Consider the following 22,363-nt stretch of genomic DNA (forward strand, 5'->3'; position numbering starts at 1 on the left):
GAGAAAAGCCCAGACAAGAGAGCCTAGACTGGTAAAAAGATGTCTGAAAATTATTTGCAGCATTACCATTACTGATTCTTTAAAAATCTTGGGCACTCCAAGATTCCCCTCAAGTGCCAATGCAACAATTTTAGCTAGAAAAGGCTCAAAATGAGAATGCCAGATGATGAAGGAACACCGACACCACGTACATATAGATGCAACACCAAAAATTCGACACCACCTTCATACCTCTGTAAGTGACTTATAACCAATTTTTGTATACTGGAATATGATGACTCTATAGACTGGCCAAGCTTTTTTAAGCCCTAATTAAAAGAAAAAAATATATTTAGCATATAAGATATTGCATGCTTCTCTAAAAAAAATTAAGCACGTGAACATAGCCATTTACATAAAAAGATACTTTATCTGCACCTTTACTGTTAACTGGTTCATTAAGAGGGTCTGAAGTTCAGCACTACAATGAAAAGAAAAGTATTTTTAGTCTTCTCCATTCAAAATATGAATGCATCACTTAAAACTTTTAAATTTCAAAGCAAAAGCATTTTTAAACAAAATAAAAAGAAACAGTCCAACAAAAATTAAGACTTTGTTATACTCACAAAAGGACAGAAAACATGAAACAATAAAGTCCAGAAACAGACTGAACTACATTTAACAGGTACCGAATGCTAAAACAGCATTTCAACAAACCCCTAAGGACAAAGTGTGATATTCAATAAATTACGCTGGGCAATTATCTAAACCTTAAGAGAAAAAGAAGTCAGTCCTCCACAGCATATAACCAAATAAATCACATCTGAAACATGAGAATAGAATATAACATAAACCGTAAAAACACTCTAGAAGAAAATACAGATCTTTGAATACTCTCAAGATGGAAAAGGCCTTTTTAAGAATAACATGAAGGCAGATACTGAAAAGGAAAAGACTGATCTGACCATATAAAATTAAATGTTTTTATACATTTAGAAATATATATATTACAGACACAAAAATGATTACATTTACGTAAAAAAATACATAGAAAAGTCTAGAAAGATATATACTATTTTTTACTCTTGTGCACCAGAATTTTCTACTTTTGTTTACAATGAATATGAATTACTTTTGAAATAAAAAACTACTGTAAAAAAAGAAGAAAAAGCAAGGGCAACTAGTGTGAGTTTACTACCTTGCTTTCCCCCACAACAGCAAGTGCATGAATTCATCTTGCACTGAAGTGGTTGTGCTCTTCTCCTAGACAAAATGGATAAAAAAATGACGCGTATGTTGAAAATGATAAGCATACGTGTGATTCAAAATTAAAATTACAGGAGCAGGACTCCCTTCCTTTTCCTTAACCTTCCTTCAAATCCATATTTAAACTGATTACGTGAATTATCAGTTAACGGAAAATGGCCGGTCAGCTCTTCCAACACCCCTGGCCCCACTCTCCACTCCACAACCTGTCCCCACCTACACTGTACCAGTGCGAGGAAAGCCTGTCCTCTCGGGAAATAGCGTGAGGTCAGACCGAGCCATCTGCGAGAAATCCTGACCTTAGCCTTTTCCAAATCGGACCAGTTCTCCCCTGGCATCTCATAAAGCAAAGGAGGACATCGTGCACTCTTTCACTCCTTTCAGGGAAAACGTCACCAACAGTACCTGAACGAACTTGGTGAGACGAGAATCCATCTGCATCAGTATTTCTTCCCACGCTTCACACATACATGTTAGTGACAAATTTATATACTATTATCAAGAAGAAAAAAATAATAAAACAGTAAAAAAAAAATATGTACGTAAATCAACGTGCTAATATATGCTTTTTATTCTCAACTATCTTAAAGAAATCCAGAATTTACTTTCAATCATTTTTAACTCAGCCTGAGAAAGAGAAGACCACAGCTAATGCTTGATAATCACTTAACCATCAAACATTCTGAAATTAAATTTTTATCTGGTAAAACAGACATCCTCCAGCTTTTTATGTATGTTTCATGTACACTAACTGTCAAAATGCTGGTTTAGTCAGCTATTCAATTTTCAAACAGAATCCTTAAAAAGACACTGATCTCCAGAAATCTTTCACATCAAGTAAGTCAGTGACTGTGTCAGACTGAAAAAGGAAGGACCCAACTGTTTGTAGCTCCTCTACAGAGGGTCCATTTCTAGACATCTGGGCTGGCCTCGTGTCTTGCTATGACCAACAAACAGAACTGACACTGAGTCCAAGGCCTCAAATGGTTTCACACATGTCCACTGGCACTCGACATCCCTGCTGAGGCCACCATGTCACAAACAAGCCTGGGCGAGCCGTCTGGAGATGACAAATGTGGAGCCATCATGAGTAAGGGACACTGAGACCAGCCAGCTGACCACTGACACATGACCAGGCCCTGATGAGATGAGCCATACCTGGCCCAGAACAACAGAACCTTTTGCTGAGCCCAGCCCAAATTGCTGGGCTACACTGACCTACAGTAGCACAAACTAGTATGGGGCGGGTTTATTATGCATAAAAAGCAAACTGGTATGAGAGCTGTTTTCCATAATGCTTTATTTGCAATAAAAATTAAAATTCAAAAATGTTATTTCACTCACAGGAATATTTTCAAAAGATTTAAACTACTTTTTTCTTTCCTTCTGGAGAAAAAGAGATGGGTGGGAATAGATTTTCAATTAAATCCCTTTTTCTTGCTTTAAGGGATATTTATTATTAGATTATCAAATAGACATGTTTACACCACAGATAGTTAGCTTTACAGAATAAAATCTGTGTTTTATTTATAGACTGTTAAAAACTTAGAGTAAATATTCACATAAAACAAGACAGAAATAAATACCTGTAAAAGAGCTGAAATATGAGTAAACTTTCTAGCCATCCGCGTTACTTCAGGTAAGAAAGAGTACAATAGATTGGTTTCAAGCTGTAAAATCAAAATAAAGTGAGTTATAATTACACACTTCTTTTAAAGATTAAAAAAAAAAAGTCCCTCCCAGCTCAAAAAAAAAAAAAAAAATCCTACAGTTTAGAAGAGGAGTCGAGGTCTAAATTATCAGAAAGACGATGACCGAATTCTGCTCCATTGGAGCCTAACAGAACAGAACCTTAGGATTTTCTAATCTGTCATGTTTAGCCGGGCACAGCTCACCCTCTCTAGGTTAGCAATCCCCTCTCCATAGCTAAATAAAGATCACACACTATTTCCTAACACTATTATGAGGAATTTAAAAAATGATTACAAATACATATAAAAAGTTTTTTAAAAACTGTATGTTCCTGATAAACACATATTAAATATCTATTGCAATGGTACAAGAAATATCGATCAATAAAGCTGTTGTTTAAAAGAATATCCATTACAAACTTCAAAGAAATAATGAATCATTTTAGTATAGCACCAAATGCAATCCTAGAAGTCCTATTTCCACAGAACTTTAAGAGGAAGAGCAAATGTCAACAACTAGTCCAGGGAATCAGGAAGTCCAGGGTCCCCCCAAGCTCTGACAGAACGATGAATACCGGAAAGCCTCCTACACAGCGCATTCTGCATCATTTTGTTCTACTTTTGTTTGGGAATTCATGCATCCTGAGGCTAAGCGGCTGGGTTATCTGGTATAAAAATCTAGGGAAGGGACATCTGGCTGGCTGAGTTGGTGGAACGTGCGACTCTTGATCTTGGGATTGTGAGCTCGAGGCTCACGCTGGGTGTAGAGATTACTTAAAAATAAAACCTTTAGGGGCACCTGGGTGGCTCAGTCGGTTGAGCATCCGACTTCGGCCCAGGTCATGATCTCGCGGCCCGTGGGTTCGAGCCCCGCATCGGGCTCTGTGCTGACAGCTCGGAGCCCGGAGCCTGTTTCAGATTCTCTGTCTCCCTCTCTCTCTGACCCTCCCCTGTTCATGCTCTGTCTCAAAAATAAATAAACATTAAAAAAAAAATTTTTTTTTAAATAATAAAAAAAAAAATAAAACCTTTAAAAAAAAGAAAAAGAAAAAGAAAAAGAAAAAGAAAAAGAAAAAGAAAAAGAAAAAGAAAAAGAAAATCTAGGGAAGATTTTCTTAAAGGCAAGGGCACAGTCTAAATACTCCATAGAAGTCGACCCAGTTTCCACAATCTACAATACAAACAGCATACGGCACAGAAAGTTTTTGCCAGCATTAAATGATCATCGTCCACAAGAGGAAATGTGTCGGTTAAGAGCACCGACTCTGGAGCCAGGCTGCCCAGGGTCACTTCCTAAATGTAGGACAACACTCAGCAAGCGCTGCAGTTTCTCTGCGTGCCCGTTTACTTATCTATCAAGTGGGGATAATAACAGAACCTACCTATTAAGTGGCTGTGAGGATTCAAAAGGACTACAATGAATCACTCAGTACTTGGCACACATTAAACACTTAATAAACATTAGCTATGATTATTATTATTAGGACCCGAGTCCTAAGAACACACTTGGGACATAGATAAACTGGTTTAGCAACCAATTAACATGGTCATTAATAAACCATCAAAACACTGTTTCCATGAAAACTATACTGGGCCACGGTAATAACAGTGTTCACTAGAATAAGATTCTAAATATGAGATTGAGAAGCTCCAAGCTGTTGTCGTTTTTTTGCTTTGTTTTAATAACCATTAGAATCCAAAGACGAGGATAATAAAAACCTATCAAAACCTTACAAATCTGTATTTACTCTCTGCTGCGACCAAGTTTCAGTACTCACCTGGAAGTATGAAACCTCTGAGGCACCACCTGCAGAAACCTCTGTGACCACGGATAACGATTTCAAATCACTAGATAAACATAATGCAAGACAAGTACCGACGATCTGTAAAACAGTCAAATACCCTGCTCTGTTTAGTATTATTGCTAGGCTGCATCTGCTTACAACACAGGAAACAAAAATTCCCAGAGCTCTGAAAGCAGAAACACACACGCCTGGCTCCTCCCACGCCTGTGGGACACGAAGGTATGTGTCCGCCTCGTCCGCAAGGAGACACACACGCACACACCCCTCCATCAAGGTCCCAAATCAAGTGTTGGAGAGCCAACGATATTTCCTCTCCGTCTCAGGAATGGCAAGAAGAGGACAGAAAAGCTAACAGAGAAGACCGAGACTTAACAACCACGGCAGACCCGGTACGAAGGCAAGATGGCTCCTGTGACGTTCCTCACACTCCGATCACAAACTGTAGCTCCCACCCGGACTACAGGCTACAAAAACATTCAATCATCATCAAGTGCGTCCTACCCATCTTTTCGTTATGAAAAATTTGACTAATTCCACTAACAGTCCCTGTTCTTCATCGATACCATAGGACTACTATTTTATCTTAGTAAGAAAATTATTCTCCTAACATTTAACAACGAAGAATCCAATAACTGAAACGGAGAAAAAAAAGGCTAGTGTCTCATTCTTTTTCCATAAATCAGTTGGCCGGTGTATTCTAGGTGGTATATTCTGAGAAATGGTATCGAAAATTTTAAAGGAAAACTTACCCCCGTGACTCGAGCAATTTTGAACATTCCATACGCATAAAGCTCAATAAATCCAGAGCTTCCTCCAAGGACAAGAATATTCAGCCTAATTAAAAGTAATGCAACAAGCTGAGGACAACAGAGAAGATCGAGTTCTTAAACTGAGACAGAAATTGTCCTTGCTCTCAAATAATCTGCAAGCTGAGGCTCCCCTACAGGAAAGCTGAAACACCAAATTCTCCAATAGTTCATATTCCATCATAGTAGGCTTACTCCTTTCTTCAAAGGAAGATAAATTTGCTCCAGCCTGAAGAGCATCAGTTTACAGTAAAATAAGGATATTTTCACAACCACTGCATTTATATACTCTCAATCACAACACAATCCTTTCTAACACAAAGTGCCATCGGCTGAATCATGGCTCTGATGCTACATGTATATTAAAGGGGCTTTAAAAATTTGGAATATTTAAACTTAAATTTTAGAAACTCCAGTAACTTCTACCTCCTTTACTTATTAAAATAAATCAAGGTACAGTATAGCATTATTAAACTTGACACGATCCAAGACCACACAAAAACAAGTAAATGATACTAATGCTTGTATACTGTTCTGAGGTTTGTCAGCAATGAAATACCATGACAAGTAAAGGAACTGCCCTTGAAACCCTAAATTCTGGCTCAAGTAGCAACTTAAAGACATGAGACTTGTTAAGATCTTTGCAAGATTTACCTGACGTCTCCCAAAAGCTTAATAATTTCATCAGAATTTTCTTCACTAAAATATAAAAATAAATTAGGTTACCTTTCAACTACATCTTTCAACTAATAAAAGATTATCTTAATTGAAAACAAAAAGGCATAGCTTACCTAAATATTTTTGAGGTGTTGCTATAACTAGAGAAAAACAGAGACTGGTGTAAAAATAACAGAAACGTATTTTTTAAACCACACGAGAAAAGTATCACAGTATTAAAAGTAAAGAGAAATCCACAATGAAATTAAACTCTGGTACTTACTTTTTTGGCAGTGTAGGTAATTTAGGTAAGAGAAGATTTGATTCATCTTCAGCATTATAAAAGGATGTCAGAACACTGAAAAGAAAAGCAGAGGCATTACAAAAATACCAAAGATTATACCTGTCTTTCCATTAAAAAACAGTATTTTTAAAAGACTCAGTTTTATATATTATACATTATGAGGTAAACAGATGCCACACATATTTTAGTATTATAAAATAGTCATTATGGCAATCGCAAACAGGAAACAGAAAAATAGGAAATTCTTCACTTACAAGGGGCTTTATTTCTGCCCAAAAAAAACAAAAAACAAAAAAACCCAGCCACTTGATACTTAGAGGAACAAATATTAATTAACAATTTTCCCTAGGTATTCAGTATTAGATACTAAGAATTTATAATATTTATGAACATATGAGTACCAAGAATAATTTTAGAGAACACCGCAGTTATTGTATCATTTAACTGTGGGTTCAACAGCTTATACACATTTGGGGAACTGACAACCTGGCAGGTATATGAGATACTACTACGTATTTTGAAATACAGTACAACCTTGGATTGAGTGTAACTTGTTCTGCAAGGGTTCAGCCAGAGGAGCAAATAGTTCTAATAAGTTTTAACTTGATAAACGAGAGAAGTCTTGCAATACGAGCTGCACCTGACACCAAATGTCACATGATCATAACTGAGCCAAAGGTTCTTGAAATTTGCTTTGATATACGAGTGCTTTGGATTACAAGCACGTTTCTGGACCTTGCAAACCAAGGGTTTAGTATAAATCTTATTTATCCCCTCTTCTGAATTCTACCTCCATATTAAGGTTAGTAATAAATGAGTGAAAAGGTGAAAAAGTGGTGACTTGGCAAACCTTTTTTCCACTTTCATACAAACTAGGTGCCCTTTGAGACCCTGGAATCTCCATATTATATTTCTAAATTATTAGTAGAAAGTATGTTAGGGATACACTTAGCAGGTACCTGGAATGTCACAGAAATGACACGGCATACTCTGCTCCTCTAAGCATCTATATATTCATGTGACCATTTGCTTACCCTGATGATGATGGGTAGCACATATCTAAATTTGCTATATTCACTGTTTTATCCATAGTGAATTTCAAACACGTTATATCCTTGTTATCCAATTCTTCACAGACCCGCCCTTAGTTAATCTGATATTAACTCAAAACTTAATTAGAAAGGAAAAGCTACTGAAAACAAAATTACCATATTTCCTAAACAAAACAAAAAAAAAAACCTTTATTTTCAGTATTAGCTAAACCTACTTATCCTTTACACCATCTTTACTGCAAGCCTGGAATATTACTTGATTGTAGACTAAGGCAAAAAGTTATTTTCATGAAGCAAGGAAACTATAAGGACCAAGGATACAGAGAGAACTCATTTAGCATCAGAACAGAGTGCTCAATTTAGCGCTTTTTGTACTCAGCATATCTACTAAGATGCAAAAAAACAAAGCTCTGCCAAAAATAGATGGTGAAAAGGAAAACAGAACCTCAATTTGCTAATTAGCAATTTTAACATCTATTACTTGAAAGTATAAATCACTGATATAAACTCCTACAAATAAAAAAGCAAAGAAAAATCTTAGCCACTCAGGCACTATTGGTCCAGTAAAGAAAACACACATTTTTAGAAGAAAAAAAATCTAACAAAGCATTAAAAAATGTCATCTTGATAAACTTAAAACCCAAAGTTAAATGCAACGTGTCCATGGTCAACACTCAGATAGTCTTAAGTCTCCATGTTAAAAAGCGGAAGCTGCACGACCGCCCTGCTGTAACTATCGGGGTTCTCTGTTGAGGACTCCACCTGCTTTCTGCAGTCACTTCCATCCAATGCATACAAGAAACTGGAGCCTCCACGGAAAAAGAGTGCAAGCTTTCAGGTTTTTCTACATCACACAGAACAATTTTCTTGGTGTCAGCAAGAGCAAAGGCCAAGACTGAAACAAGAAGAAACAATCAGGATAAATTATAGCAACATTCCAGAAAACTAAAAGGCTATTTCGCTTCTTGTCCGGTTTTACTATTTCAAATGCATCATAATCATAGAAATTATTTAACCTAAAAATCCTTCCTCTAAATAATATTTTAAAAACTGAAAGATATCTTTGCACATAGTTTTGCTGTTATCTAAGCTTATTTGCAAATGCTCAAACGTGCTGCACTTAACATCTTACACCTCAAAGCCTCTGGACCGGAACCCTGTTACACCAAGCAGAAGATACAGAACAGGTCTCAGCAGCTAAACAACAGCATATCACCAAGATTTGCTTGTCTTGGAAGTAATTCCATCTGCTTGGTTCTCAGAAGGTTTTATATTTCTTTTGTTTCTAACCCTTAATGAGAAACAAGGCCATCAAATACTGAGGAGAGTTCTTCCTTTCACTGTGGCTGAATTATATTGTACAGTTTCTCCACATAAGTCATTGATATCTTCATAACAAACCAAATTTAGGAATTTCTAAGTAGACGGCTTTGAGTTTCACTGTATACCAACACATGCAATTTAGCTGGATGTGAGGCAATCCAGGTCTCCTCTTCAAAACAAATCAAAGCAATCTTGAAATAATCACTACCTAACAAAACTTTATTTCACTGTCCAAAAACACAAGGCATATTTTTTAATGATTAAGAAATCATCTATCTATATGTGTGTGTGTGTATACATACACAGTGTAATCAACATACACTGACTTTCATGATTTATATTTGAGATTCTAGTGTTTTTGCATGAATAGTACAAGATCTCATGATGTTATTTATAAAAACCCTCTAATTCTACACATACATTTTTTTTTTTAAATAAAAGATAAAACAAGAGCTGAATAAATTGAGTACAGCCAGAAACAGCTGAGGCTTTCAGGGTGTTTTTGCATACTCATTTATATGTACAAGAAAAGAAATGAGCGATGTGGAATACATATCATTTTACAAAAACAATTCAGCTTTTCTTCTTAAAGCACCAATGGTAACAGATGAACTTTAAGCTGTACAATTTACAGCATCTTACTGTATGGACTGTATGTGCACAACAGCTCAAGTAACTACTGTCATTGTAAAACAACAGGGAAGGAGAGAGTTCAGTTGTCAAAGCCATAACAAGCTACAAAATAAAGGGCACCAGGAGAAAGATCATACAGAAATGGAAGGAATGGGGTCAGAGCTGAGAGTCCTTCGGGTGAGGCAAGGATTCGTGAAGACAGAATATTTATGAGCCACACATTTAATGTTAACATACAATTTTGGGAGAAAAGGCCACAGTGGCACTGAATGGACGAGTGAATGGAAGATGAAGCTTGGGCCATCAGTGCAGCACAAGACAGCATCAAGAATAAAACCTAAGTATTTTGCATATTCCATCAGATTTCACTTTAGGAGTTATCTTTGCCAAGAAGTCAGATTTCTCTTTAGAGAGATCTCTGCCAAGAAACAACATAGTAAAATTAATCTCAGTTCTATGAAAACACTTTAAAGCGTTCTAAAAAACAAAGTTTCCAAACTGATATTAAGTATACAATAAAAATATAATAAGCACAATAAATTCTTTCTGGAAATAAGCTTCCTTTACAAAATTCTTCTTGTGAATAGTAATGTATTTTTAAATAATCCTGTTATTACGTTTGCCATCTGGTCTCCAAGCCAGGCAGGTCACTTCCTTTCCTGTATTTTCATTTGGTGGAAAACTCCAAACTCGATGAAAACTTGCAAGTCGATGAAGTAATACCTAAGACAAAGCAGATACAATGGCAAAAAATAAAAACTCCATTTCCAAAGATGAAATAAACCTAGATCCCTGCTATCACATCTTTAAAAATAATCTCAAGTAGGGGTGCCTGGGTGGCTCAGTCGGTTAAGCATCCGACTTAGGCTCAGGTCATGATCTCGTGGTTCCTGGAGCTTTCTGCCATCAGCGCAGATCCCACTTTGGATCCTCTGTCTCCCTCTCTCTCTGCCTCTCCCCCACTAACATGGGCATGCACATACACACACATACTCTCTCTCAAAAATAAACAATTTAAAAAAACAATCTCAAGCATAATATTTAGCTATCAGAAGAAATTAGAATTTAGAAAGGTCTAAATGAACTTAAGGTATACTCAAAAAGATGGGTGAAACAAGATCTAATTTGATCCTGTACTCTACACATTTTCCTATCTTCTAGGTCAACAGGAGACTTATCTTTTAGTAAGGAATGAGGTTGTCCAAAAAGATGATGACAAAAAAATAACATAAACAGCACTAGAAAGGTAGCTGTAATATGGTCAAATGACACTAAACTTGGAATCAGACACCTCGGTACCCAACTTCAGCTGTGTCACTTAATGGTCATAGAGCTTGGACAGGTCACTTATTCTAAATTTCCACTTCCACTTGGGTAAATTCCCACCATGGAGGGTCAAGATGGTGCCTACTGAGTCAAAACTAAGGCTGCCCCTGCTCTATTCTCTATCCAACCATTGAAAAGAAGGAAGAAAAGGCCTCAAAACTGCACATGCTCCCGAAGACCCTTCCACACCGTCTCGGTTCCCCACACCACAGCTTCCCCTCTCCCTGCCCTGTCTCATACGCCCTTCACTCTCAGTACAGGGGCCCCCACAGGGAAGCCAAGCCTCCCAAGGAATCCTTCATCCACTAAGCTCAGTGCTTTTTGGAGCCCATCTCTGCCATTCCCCACTTCTGAAACGCTTCCTCTGTGCCCTCTGGAATTCACGGTCAGGTACCCTTAAGGTCTCATCTTCATTCTCTTCTCTGAAACATGCTTCTCACCCAAGGACACCTTTTCCCTGCAGGATTCTCAGATGACAGCCATTTTGTACCCCATGTTCCCCGTACTACCCGGCCAGGAGATGAAGTAGGTTTCCTCCTTGATGCCCAATGCCATTTCTGGATGACTTTTCTTCTCTAAAATCCTCTAACTGTGAATCAGACCCAGTCACATCATGCTACCTACTATCCCTCTTAACTACAGTCATCTACAGACCCCGAGGCCATTCGCCTCATTCCTGGAAGATCTGGACTCCTCCCTGCCTCATTCATGCTCCCCAACGCTATTCATCATCTTTCCTGCAGATTTCAAGAGCTACGGCGCCCTGGCTTTTCCGTTCTCAATTGCCTTTCTTCTAATGATGGCGTCATCAACTCACCTCCATCACTCCCAGGGTCATGCCCTTAACCTTGTCATCATTTCAGCTACAATTGCCGCCATAATGTTCCAAACCTCCCACTTTTCATCGCTGCCTCTATCCTTCCAGCTCATCCCTACTAATAACCAACTGCAATTCTTCCACCAGGTAGGAACCAAGTCATACAACCCACTGATTCCACTTACTCACTGTCGCTCACTCACACATGCTACTTCCATACTTAATCATGTTAGAATCCAAGGTTCATCATTACAATCGCTCCTCTTCCGTGTAACTTTAACTCTCTTGCATCTCTCTTGCTAGGTCACACTTGCAAAACAACCCTGGTTAAAACCAACCATGCCTGCGCCCACACAGTCCAACAGAACAGCAGAGACACAACCATGCTCACTAGGTTCCCTCTCAAACTACAAGACCACCAACCCCCCGTGGCTCTTAATACTGACCAGCAATCTTACTACACTTCCCTAGTCCACTTGCCTTGTCAGCCTTTCACACCCCTTTCTCCCCAAACTTCCAATGTTTTCTTCTCCATCCTACACAGCGCTCTTTCTTCTTCACTGAGAACATGGAAACAAGTGCCCACTATTACACCCACACACCTAGTCGCACTCAGGCCCCATTCTCGCCCGTCCCTCCTACACTAGGAGCTGTGTGGCTGTACTGTCTGCAATCCTCTCTAGACCATGAGGATTTCTGAGGGACAGTGGCAAAGGAGACAGACCAGAAGATTTCATGGAGGGACCTGAGAGAGGAGACATGCGTACCCGGTGAGAAGTCATTAGGAGTCGTTATAGTGGTGCAGCTTTGCAGGCTGCTAAGTGTTCCTTACCACCTAGTTTCCAAGCTTGTCTGCACACAACACAACTCCCACCTGGCCAGGCAACCATCAGGAAACGTGCCAAAAGGCCAAAGGAGGAAAGATGCACAGCTGAAGGTTTCCTTACACAATGGCTGCCAGGTAATTAAAAACTCTCGGGAGAAAGGCAGACACAGCGGATTTAGACTTGATGAAGCTACAAACAAGAAATGCCCACTGAGGACAGTCAGGGACTTTTCACTCTCTTGCTAAATTTAAAGGTATTTTTACCAGGAGGTAGCTATCCGACCCACAGTATAGAGCTTGGACAACAGATTCTAGATTTTGAAACACGTCCTCTGTGGCGGCTACATGCACGCACATTTGCAGCTACAGCATGACAGTAACTCTTCTTTCTTCTGTTACTAAACCCTACGCAAATTTAGGGTAAGGTCTGTGGCTCTACTACTATGTCTGGTTCATGAGTGATGCATCATAGGCTTTTAAAAAGCCCATTTAACAAATAAATGACTCAAGGACACTTGGGAAGGCAGCATTGTGCAAAAACTGTTTTTGCCATGGAATACGGAAAATGGGCCCATCAATGATCCTTCCCTTATAGGGGCCCTTACACTTTCACTTAAGGTTCACAGCTTTTTGGAAAGGGCGTGGTACACAGGCGGCCCGGCAAGTCCACAGAACGGGAAACTGAGGCTGGGGCAGTCTGCAACGCGCTCGCTGTCTGGTCGGGCTCACTCACCTCGCCCGCCGTGTTGGCCAAAGCGATGAGATCCCGCTTGGGGGACCAGACCAGGAAAATGATCTCCTGCGGCAGCTGCTTCTCTCCCACCACCCGGAAGGATGGGAAACAGGTCGGAAAACGCAACATGAGGGCGGCCCCGCAAGGACACCCCAGTCGGAGGCCGGCAGGGGCCTCCCGCAGCCGCCCCGCCCTCGGGCCTCGCCGGAGAGCTCTGACCCCGGCGGTACCTGCGAGACCCGCCCCCTCAGCGGCCCACGCGGCCCGGGAGCCCTCTCCCTCCCTCCACCCACCGCGCGCCCGAACCTGCGCACCGCGCCGCCGCCGCGCGCTCCGGGCACTTCCGGCGCCCGGACTTCCTCGCGAGAGGACCAGGCGGCGCGGGCGGAGGGCGCGCGGGCGCGCCCCCGAGGCCGCACGCCTGCTCGTAGGTGAGGCGTGGTCACAAGCGTGTGCGCGCGCGCCCGCCGGCCCCAGCCCGTTTCCCCGAAATTCGCCCCTCGGCGTCGATGCGCAGGCGTAGGTTTGGGAGTGAGGCTTCAGGGACTGCGGGGGTAAGAAAAGGAGCGCAAATTTTTGGTCCTCATCGGCCGGTGCCTGCATTGACAGCCTGTAAACGGGTTGTTTTCGGTCCCGGTTAGAATCACCTGGAGAGATTTTTTTTTTAACCCCGCCCCGGTAGCACCCCAGACCAATTAAAAGAGAATTGATACGGAATGCGACCCAATATTTATTAAAATCGTAGGTGATCCCAGTTTGCAGCCAAGGTGGGAGGGCCCTGCTCCAAAACCTCTGAGTAGGCATATATCCCGATTATCCCATTAAGCGTCAACAGTTTATTGGTGGGAGTAGCCCCACCGTAAAAAATGGGGGCTGTGGCCTCGGAGCTACCCGAGGATGTACTAGGACAAAGTATCTGGGATCCGCAAACGCACGGGGCATGGGCTCTGCCCTAAAAGGCTTACCGGTCAGCTTGGCCAACTTGTAAGATGTCTCTCTGTGCAGGACAAATTTAAAGGTCAGCATGTTCAAAAAGTTCACGGAAGTTAGGACTCTGGTTCAGAGAATGTGACCGGATCGCCCTGTGATTCTGGAACTTAAAAATCTCTGGTAGAAAACCCATCTACCTTTCACTTCTTTCCCTTGCTGGAAGGAGAGAGAAGCGATAGAACCTTCCAACTTTAACAAGCCCTATCTTCTTGCCCTCTCTCTGGATATCCCCTGGGAAGTACCAGAGGTAGACTAATTCCTTCAGCAACAAAGATTTGAAGCACTGGTTCTGTGGCTCTGTTCTTGACTTCTATCTGATGCTTATCCTGCCCCCTCTCAGAGGTAGGCTTTTTCCCTTGCCTTTGCTGCAGTTTAGCATGACCCCCAAATTCTTCTGGAGGCAACATTTTGAAGGTGAGAATGGACTTACCTTTGGTATCCATGAAGTGCGTTTTCAGGTGTTAACGATCTGGGGTGGCAGTGATAGATAATCTGGCTACTGGGGGCGGGGGGGGGGGGCATTATCTATCCACTTAACATTTTTAAAATTGAATGCCCATTTCTTAAAATTGAAGTTATCCTGATTCTGAACCCTCCTACAGCACATGAAAAGGACTGTCAGCGGAGGAGTCACTCGGTGCTAGCAGACAGAGGAGAGTAGAAGCATTCCCAGAGAATTTCCCAGAAGGTATTACAGCACAGGAAACGGTGTAGGTGTGGGGTTCCAGATGTGGCCAGGAAACAGCAAATGATGTTATGTGGCCATAGCACGTCGCGTGTCCTGGTGGGAGTGGGGGGCGCTGGAAATCAAAGTTGCCACTAACGGTGTTTCCAGCCTTTTTCTCACTGTCCCATAAAGGAGATTTGGGTCTCACCCGCTCCTTTTCTTGGCCTTCCCCGTTGTCTAAGGGAAACACTGCTTTGGCAAATTGGTTTACTTGTGCTTCTGTGGCACAGCATCAACAGGAAAAGGGAAGAATGCCCAGGTGCTTTTTAAGGAGGTAGAAATGCATGGAGTGGGGTGGGGGGGAGTGTGTGCGTGTGAAGAAAATGGAAGAGAAAATAGTCTAAGAAGAATTTCCATGCTCTGTACATCCTCTTCCTAGTGCCCGAGGGGGAAAAAAAATGCAAGAACTAGGTGTTCTTGAATGAACATTTTGGTAGCTAGTCTGTTTGACCACTGCACCCCTTGGGCTAGCTCATGCTGGACATCTTTGCACGTGTTGTAATGGTACAGGGTTGAATTTTGAAGGGCCAGACAGCTGCCAACGGATCGGGAGGGGGGCATATTGTTAACAGCATCACACTGGTTCATTGGTTACTCAAGACCTTAATTCTTGTGCCAGGGGTGATGATGAGTTAGAAGGTAAAGACGGCAGGAAGACTAGGTAGGGGTCGGGGGAGGCACAATTCCAGAGACGTTTCTGAAGTAGGATAATAAGAACTGATTAGTGATTAGACTGAAGGAATGAAAGTGAGGGATTAGTCAAGACTAAGGTTGGGATATTGAGGCATGCAGACTCAGGGATGGAGAAATGGTCATTGCCGGCTTAGGGAGGAGGTAATGAGAGAAGTATGAAGGGGAAGCCGGGGCAGGCAGACCAGGACAAAGGATTGAGTGAGTGAGGACTGTGCTCGGGTGTTGGTCCGGTGTGAAAATCTGTGGTAGCCAACAGGAAGCTGGAACTGCAGGTTTGAGGGGGGGAAAGTCGGGGCCTGAGCAGATATGTGGGAGTCACTGGATACAGGAACGGAAGACGGAGCCATGTGGAATGTGACTAAACTAGGCCATCTGAGTGACTGTTATTTTGAGAGATCTATTTTGAAGTCATAAAATAGGTGAAACATATAAAATAAGAAATTGACCGAATTTGCTGGAAAGATAAATGTGGAAGATAGGTGTTAGACTCTGTCCTCCGTGGCTGCAAAAAACACTGACTCAAAGTGGCACAAGTAATAACTAGAAAGTAGTGCTTCCTGTAAATGACAAGTCCAGAAATAGGGCCAACTTCAAGGCAGGCTAGATCCAGCCACTTGGTGTCCCCAGGGACCAAGCTCAGGGTGGACCTCATCATAAGGCTGGCTCCCCCTGTGGTCACTGGAAAGCCACCCACAGCAACCGGATCTACATGCTTCTGCCTTCAGAGAGAAAACAAAGGGCTCTTTTCAAGACTGAAGTCCCGAGCTGCCGCTGTGATTAGACCAACCCCTATCACAAGCGTATCTGACACCAGTCACAGGTGACGGGTATGGAATATGCCCAATAAAAAGTCTTCCCCAAGAGCTGGAGAGGATGTCAGTCATCTCTCTTCCAAACCCCATGGCAGGCACACAACGGGGAGCGCGGGAAAGACGCCGCCAAAGCCATCAATCAACACTCTTCAATATGACAACCAATCGCAAATACGCAAAGGGTAGTTCTAAGTATGAAAGGCATTTGGGAGATGGTCCATCCTGGCAGAGTGAATCTACACTGTACCAATTATTCGTGGTGTTTCATTTGTCTCTACGGAAGAAATTCGGAGACCAACCCGTGATTCCCATCTGTAGAAAAAAGTATATATGTAGGTATGCATAGGAATTTATCCTAAGACAATAGATTTGGTCATTAAGTATGTTTATCATAGGGTTATTTACAAGAGTGGAAACATATAAACAACTTACATGTCCAACCATGAGAGATTGATGTTAAAAAATACACTATATCCATACTGAAGAATAAGACTATTGTAAGTATAAACTGATGTCCAGATGCTGATAAAAAAGAGGATTACAAAATAGTATGTATTCCCAACTCCCATTTTCCTGGGGGAAACTTTAGAGTGTGTCTGTGTAGCTATTTATACAAAAACCTATCTTTGGAAGGGTGGTTATCTCTGAGAGGTAGGAATGGAGACGTTTCTTTTCAATTTCTTTGATTTACCTGGCTTGTGTATTAATTAATTAATTGCAAAGCTAACAGGCAAGCCCTTTGTCTCTTTTTGTCCTCGTGAAGCATATAAAATGTTCCGTCTGATTTCCCTGGTTTCTCCTACTCCTCACCCCTGCGCTCACAGGTGAAGAAACTGGGCTGGTCTACTGAGGCTCAGTTTTCTTGGAGCCCACCAGATGTGACGCTTCTAGTCTGCCGTGGTACGAAGCCACTACATAGTGTGAGAATCTCGTGACTGTCTGGCTGATGGGATAAAACTCCTCTCTCAGAGCTCCAAGATCTGCTTGCTCACTTTGGGTGCTTTTTCCCCTCAGTCTTGCTGAGTTAACATTTATACTGAATCGCCTGAAATCAAATTGTAGAGATCTTATCTTCATTGTATTGCAATGACCTTCTTAGCTGACCCTCAAGTAATTTAACCCATGTCCTAATGTTCAATTAAAATTGCATCAAATAGGTGAAATTGGATTTTCTTTGCATTTTGTTCAAGCTTTCCTTACCTAGGCAGCTCTAAGCGTATTAGCTTCTGACTCATGTAGCGCAGTTAGGGTTCTGAGGCACCAAGGAGTAAGTATATTACATGGCACTTCCATTCACTCAATCCGCATTTATGAGCAGCTACCGCCTGGTGGGTGAGGAAACGTGTAGCCCGGCCACCCGCCTCCCGGGGTTGTAGGGAAGGTTCGTGAAGTCACATGTACAGCAGTTGGCTGTCTCTGACATCACTGGGTGCAAGGCACGGCTCCAGAAAGGAGCCAGCGAACACACACCACGGTGTCCGCAGGCCATTGCTACCAACAAAGCTTCTAATCTGAACAGAGGAAGTTAAGTCCAAAGACGTTGATCTAATGCAGGGCATAATTTAAGTACATTAAAAGGAGAAATGAAAAGATGCACAAACATGCACATTTTTATTTCACTGGCAAGAAATATTCCACTGGAGACACCAGCAAGGATGTTGTGAAAAGGAGGTAGCACCAGACCAGGATCTTTTGTGGGCTATGATTTTATATTTAAAAATTAGTCAAGGGGCACCTGGGTGGCGCAGTCGGTTAAGCATCCGACTTCAGCCAGGTCACGATCTCGCGGTCCGTGAGTTCGAGCCCCGCGTCAGGCTCTGGGCTGATGGCTCGGAGCCTGGAGCCTGTTTCTGATTCTGTGTCTCCCTCTCTCTCTGCCCCTCCCCCGTTCATGCTCTGTCTCTCTCTGTCCCAAAAATAAAATAAAAAATTAAAAAAAAAAAAAAAAAAATTAGTCAAACTTCTCATAGATGCCTACTATTTTATAGATCACTTTGAAGGAGCCAGACGTCAACTTAAGTGTTTTCCTTAAAATCACCTTCAAAGCTGAATAATTCTTCTTCTGTCTTTTTTTTTTTAATTATTTTTTTGAAAGCTGAATTATTCTACGTGTAAAGCCGTCTAGATAAGGCTGCCAATCTTGCTCACAGAGCACATCCCAACCCGAAACATACATCTAAACCCTCAGTGTCAGGACAGTCTTCGCACTGACTCTAAATACTTCCCAATATTGTTTAGGTGTGTTTTCCTTGTTTGAGTCCTTATAGGACAGAAGACCAAGCCCTCTCCAGATCTTAGGCAGGCCCACCGTTAGGGACTGAATCATACCTTCTAAATCCGTATGTTGAAGCCCTAGCCCCCAGTACTTAGGAATGGCACTATATTTGGAGATAGGGCCCTTAAGAAGGAGAGGCCATTAGTGTGGGCCCGAATCCAACCTGACTCATATCCTTAGAAGAAGAGGAAATTTGGACACAAAGAGATACCAGGGACTCACAAGCCTAGAAGAAAGGCTGTGAGAGGACACGGCAAGAAGGTAAGTTCAGGAGAGAGGCATCAGAAATCCAAACTTGCCAACACCTGGACCTTGGACCTCCAGCCTCCAGAACTGTGAGAAAATAAATGATTGTCATTTAAGCCGCCCAGTCTGTGATATTTTGTTATGGCAGCCTTAGCAAAGTAACACACCTACCATTTGAAAACTTCTAGAAAATTCCATGCCTTCATCAAATTTTTTGAGCACCTACAGAAGATGGTATAAAATGGGTAGTGACATGAAGAAACTGCAATCTTTTGGGGAAATAGAATCTGTACATATAATGGCAGAACAATACATGAAAGGTGCCTCAGGTGTGGCTGCAGAACTCCCAAGTGTTCAGAGAGGAAGGTAGCGGTTGGTAGGGGGACTCCTAGAACACTTCCCTGGAGACAGTGGGACTGGGCCATATGGAGGGATATAGTCCCAACAGAGCAAAGGGAATGAGATGAAAACAGTGGGGCAGATTGGAGAAATAAATGAGTCTAAATATCAAACTAAATGTAAGAAAAAAACCTGAAATCCGATCATTCAGGGCCTACAAAGTGACTCTGGCTGTCATTAAATTTTGTAATAGAAGCAAGAAGTGGAATTAAATTTAGCTGTAATAATTTAAGAAAAACATCCTTTTAAAAAGCTCTGTGTCAGATTTAGGGATTTTCCTCTATTGGTGATTTGGGTAGGTATCTTAATGTTCAGATATGCAGATTTCTAATTAGAACAAATGACCTCATCTCCCATCACACTTTACCTCCCAGAGACATCTTTACATCCTATTAGTTTATTCCCTGAGAAAAGAAAGAAGCGGTTAGTCCTTAAAATTAGTATTAATTGAACAGAAGAACAGAATCACCGGATTTCTTATTTTTAACTTCCTAAGAAGTTCAAGTTTTAAAGTACATAATTCCTGATTGTAAGTAATACCTGATTTCCTCAATTCTAAGATGTGCTTTTTTTCACATTTCAATATTTCTGAAACAGGATATACCTAAAATCTAACATGCACAATTAATAAGCTATGGGGTTTCTCCCCCTGAAAAGTTACAATCCCATCAATAGTGCATTTTACAATTGATGGTACCTTAAAACTAAAGAAATGGGGTGATGATAATAACCCCTGGCCAGCAGGACCTGATTCTTGAGGAATCATGGTCCCTCAGGTGTCTGCGTTTCCAAGGAGATTTCCAGAGATTTTAGCATGGTATCAGGGGCCACCGTGAAAGTCAAGCAATGTTCACACCCATGGCTGAATCAGAGAAGGGAACACTCATAATGATTCGGCAAAAGGTTCACATCTCACCCCGTCACCTCTAAATCCACCCCTCTGACCACCATAGCAACCTCCATGGAAAAAGGGGACAAGGGAAGAGTTTTCTGATGCATGTTAAGTCCAGGGGCTTAGCTCATCTTTTGATGAGCCGGATATACACCCCCATCAGCTGATCAGGGCCCACGCTGTGCCTTCCACATCATGCATCCAACAGCCCTAACTTAAAGACCAGAAGGAATTTCCATGCCAGATGGGGTGCAGCTCTTGTACCTTTACTCACAGGGCTCTAGCTAAGCCCAAGCAAGCATGCCTCCAAACCTGCTCTAAAGCAACTATCTGGGAATAGGAGAAAAGTCATTATGCAAATGCAAGCCATTCAAAACTATGGGATCTTAAGGAGATCATGTCAGATACCTAGAGAGAAATAGGGAGAGGAACTGTTTGTTCTCAGAATTCAAACCCAGTCCCTTCACTGCTGATACTGGACCACCAGATGATTACCATTAGGGCTGCAACCCCACCCATCTGCACTTAACATTTCTCACCAACAGAACGAGAGCCAGACACATGTGCCTCATTTAACATAATCACAGAAAACAGCCTGTGGTATAACTATTATTACATAATATAGTAATTATATGATAATAATAATGAAGAAACGGGCTGCGAGTGAATGACCTGGCCAAGGACATATAGTCAAGAAGTGTTCATCAGAACAAGAATGAGAGGTTTTAATCCCCAAACTATGCTGCCTTCTGCTACTACTTTTACAAAGAAATAAAGTTACTGGGGCACCTGGGTGGCTCAGTCAGTTAAGCATCCGACTTCAGCTCAGGTCATGATCTCACGATTCGTGAGTTCAAGCCCCACACCGGGCTCTGTGCTGACACCTCCAATCCTGGAGCCTGCTTTAGATTCTGTGTCTCCCTCTCTCTCTGTCCCTCCCCCACTCATGCTCTCTCTGTGTCTCTCAAAAATGAATAAACATTAAAAAAATTTTTTTTAAAGAAATAAAATTACTGCCTGGTTTAAAAGACATTGAGATGACAGAGCAAGTCATAATTCTAAATGTCTCATTCATTCTGCAACAGTTAAGTGGTTCTATACCATCAAAGGACACTGTAAAAAGTACTTGAAAAACCCATATTTAATCATAAAGCCATGATGATACTCTTGATATCTTTAGACTATCCTCGTCAAAATTCTTCCCATCATCTTCAGTTTTTGTCCCCAAATAATTGCTCATTGTGCCTTTCTTTGCAAGTGGGGTTTAATCCATCATACAGTATTTTGATGTTTGACTTACAACATTCCTGTGTCTAATTTAACACACTCGTGTTCAATATAAACAAGACCTCAAGTCTCCCCTTTCATTCCTCTTCTGACACTTTCTGCAAAAGAATGCTATATGCCCATTGTTCAAAAGAGGCCAAAATGATACGACTGGGACAGATTTGAAGAGTGAAAGAAGGCACACGGAGAGGTCTGGCAGACCAGCTAAGGACAACTCCCCAGGTCTCCAGAGAGGCTGCTGAGGGGCCCAGACACCAACAAATGCCACCTGCCTATTTTCTGGCTTCAAAAGGCGCATACCTTTGAAAGCGACAGAATTTAAGTCCAGTGTGGCACTTTCAGAAAATGGCATCAAAGGTTGGACTATAAATCTTTCTTATTCTCAAGTCACTGGACATTTAAGAGCAAAGATATTGATGGGCTCTTTCTCTCCTTTTCTTCTTCCTTGTAACAGATGTGTGATTCATGGATTGCTCTTTAACGGTCTCCATTTTCGTCTTCTTACTTTTTCTTTGCTTCTGCTTTCTGACAGCTCTGAAAAAGAAGGTGCTGAATTATTTTGTAGAATAAGCATGATGTATGTAATTATGCTGGGATTTAATTAACCAGCTGACCAAATAAGAAAATAGGAGGAAAAGAATTTACTGTATCCTAAGCATAAATCCTCAGAACCCTAATCATAATAACAAGGACGTAGTCTGAGGCCTCACTAAGCAATATGCTGGAGTAAAGAAATTTCCTTGACAGACGGTTACTACAGATTGAGAACAATCTATTCGAGACAAACACACCACAGAGGTAAATAGTCAAGCCAGGAAAAACCG

The 22,363-nt window shown here is 41.5% G+C and overlaps 2 protein-coding genes and 1 long non-coding RNA gene across 6 annotated transcripts in view; 1 reads left to right on the forward strand and 2 right to left on the reverse strand.

Moving 5' to 3' along the window:
• Positions 1–13,473, reverse strand: part of ANAPC4 (anaphase promoting complex subunit 4) — a 33,898-nt gene extending 20,425 nt beyond the window's left edge. For 2 of the 3 annotated variants that reach the window (XM_042936767.1, XM_042936766.1), the window contains exons 1-13: positions 13,219–13,470; positions 10,134–10,239; positions 8,323–8,455; positions 6,488–6,562; positions 6,339–6,365; positions 6,202–6,246; positions 5,491–5,575; positions 4,715–4,819; positions 2,832–2,915; positions 1,651–1,737; positions 1,178–1,242; positions 418–460; positions 232–308 (exon numbers count right to left, since the gene is read on the reverse strand). In XM_042936767.1, the coding sequence (XP_042792701.1) occupies positions 232–308; positions 418–460; positions 1,178–1,242; positions 1,651–1,737; positions 2,832–2,915; positions 4,715–4,819; positions 5,491–5,575; positions 6,202–6,246; positions 6,339–6,365; positions 6,488–6,562; positions 8,323–8,455; positions 10,134–10,239; positions 13,219–13,347 (1,061 nt within the window). In that variant the 5' untranslated portion in view covers positions 13,348–13,470. Of the gene's footprint in view, positions 1–231; positions 309–417; positions 461–1,177; positions 1,243–1,650; positions 1,738–2,831; positions 2,916–4,714; positions 4,820–5,490; positions 5,576–6,201; positions 6,247–6,338; positions 6,366–6,487; positions 6,563–8,322; positions 8,456–10,133; positions 10,240–13,218 lie in introns of all 3 variants that reach the window. The other variant, XM_042936768.1, reaches the window with a different exon arrangement.
• Positions 13,474–13,664: 191 nt separating this feature from the next.
• Positions 13,665–17,620, forward strand: LOC122218562. Of its 2 annotated transcripts, XR_006202001.1 has the most exons (4): positions 13,665–13,772; positions 14,549–14,622; positions 14,811–14,896; positions 17,265–17,620. It is a non-coding gene; the product is annotated as an uncharacterized LOC122218562 (long non-coding RNA). The 2 variants fall into 2 exon arrangements; XR_006202000.1 differs by lacking the exon at positions 13,665–13,772 and having other exon boundaries at positions 13,781–14,622; positions 17,265–17,619.
• Positions 17,621–21,897: 4,277 nt separating this feature from the next.
• ZCCHC4 (zinc finger CCHC-type containing 4) overlaps positions 21,898–22,363 on the reverse strand; it is a 50,046-nt gene continuing 49,580 nt past the window's right edge. The window contains exon 13 of the mRNA XM_042936769.1: positions 21,898–22,073. Within this exon, the coding sequence (XP_042792703.1) occupies positions 21,938–22,073 (136 nt within the window). The 3' untranslated portion in view covers positions 21,898–21,937. The remainder of the gene's footprint in view (positions 22,074–22,363) is intronic.

This window comes from Panthera leo, chromosome B1 (assembly GCF_018350215.1).
Source record: "Panthera leo isolate Ple1 chromosome B1, P.leo_Ple1_pat1.1, whole genome shotgun sequence".
Taxonomy (NCBI): Eukaryota; Metazoa; Chordata; class Mammalia; order Carnivora; family Felidae; genus Panthera; species Panthera leo.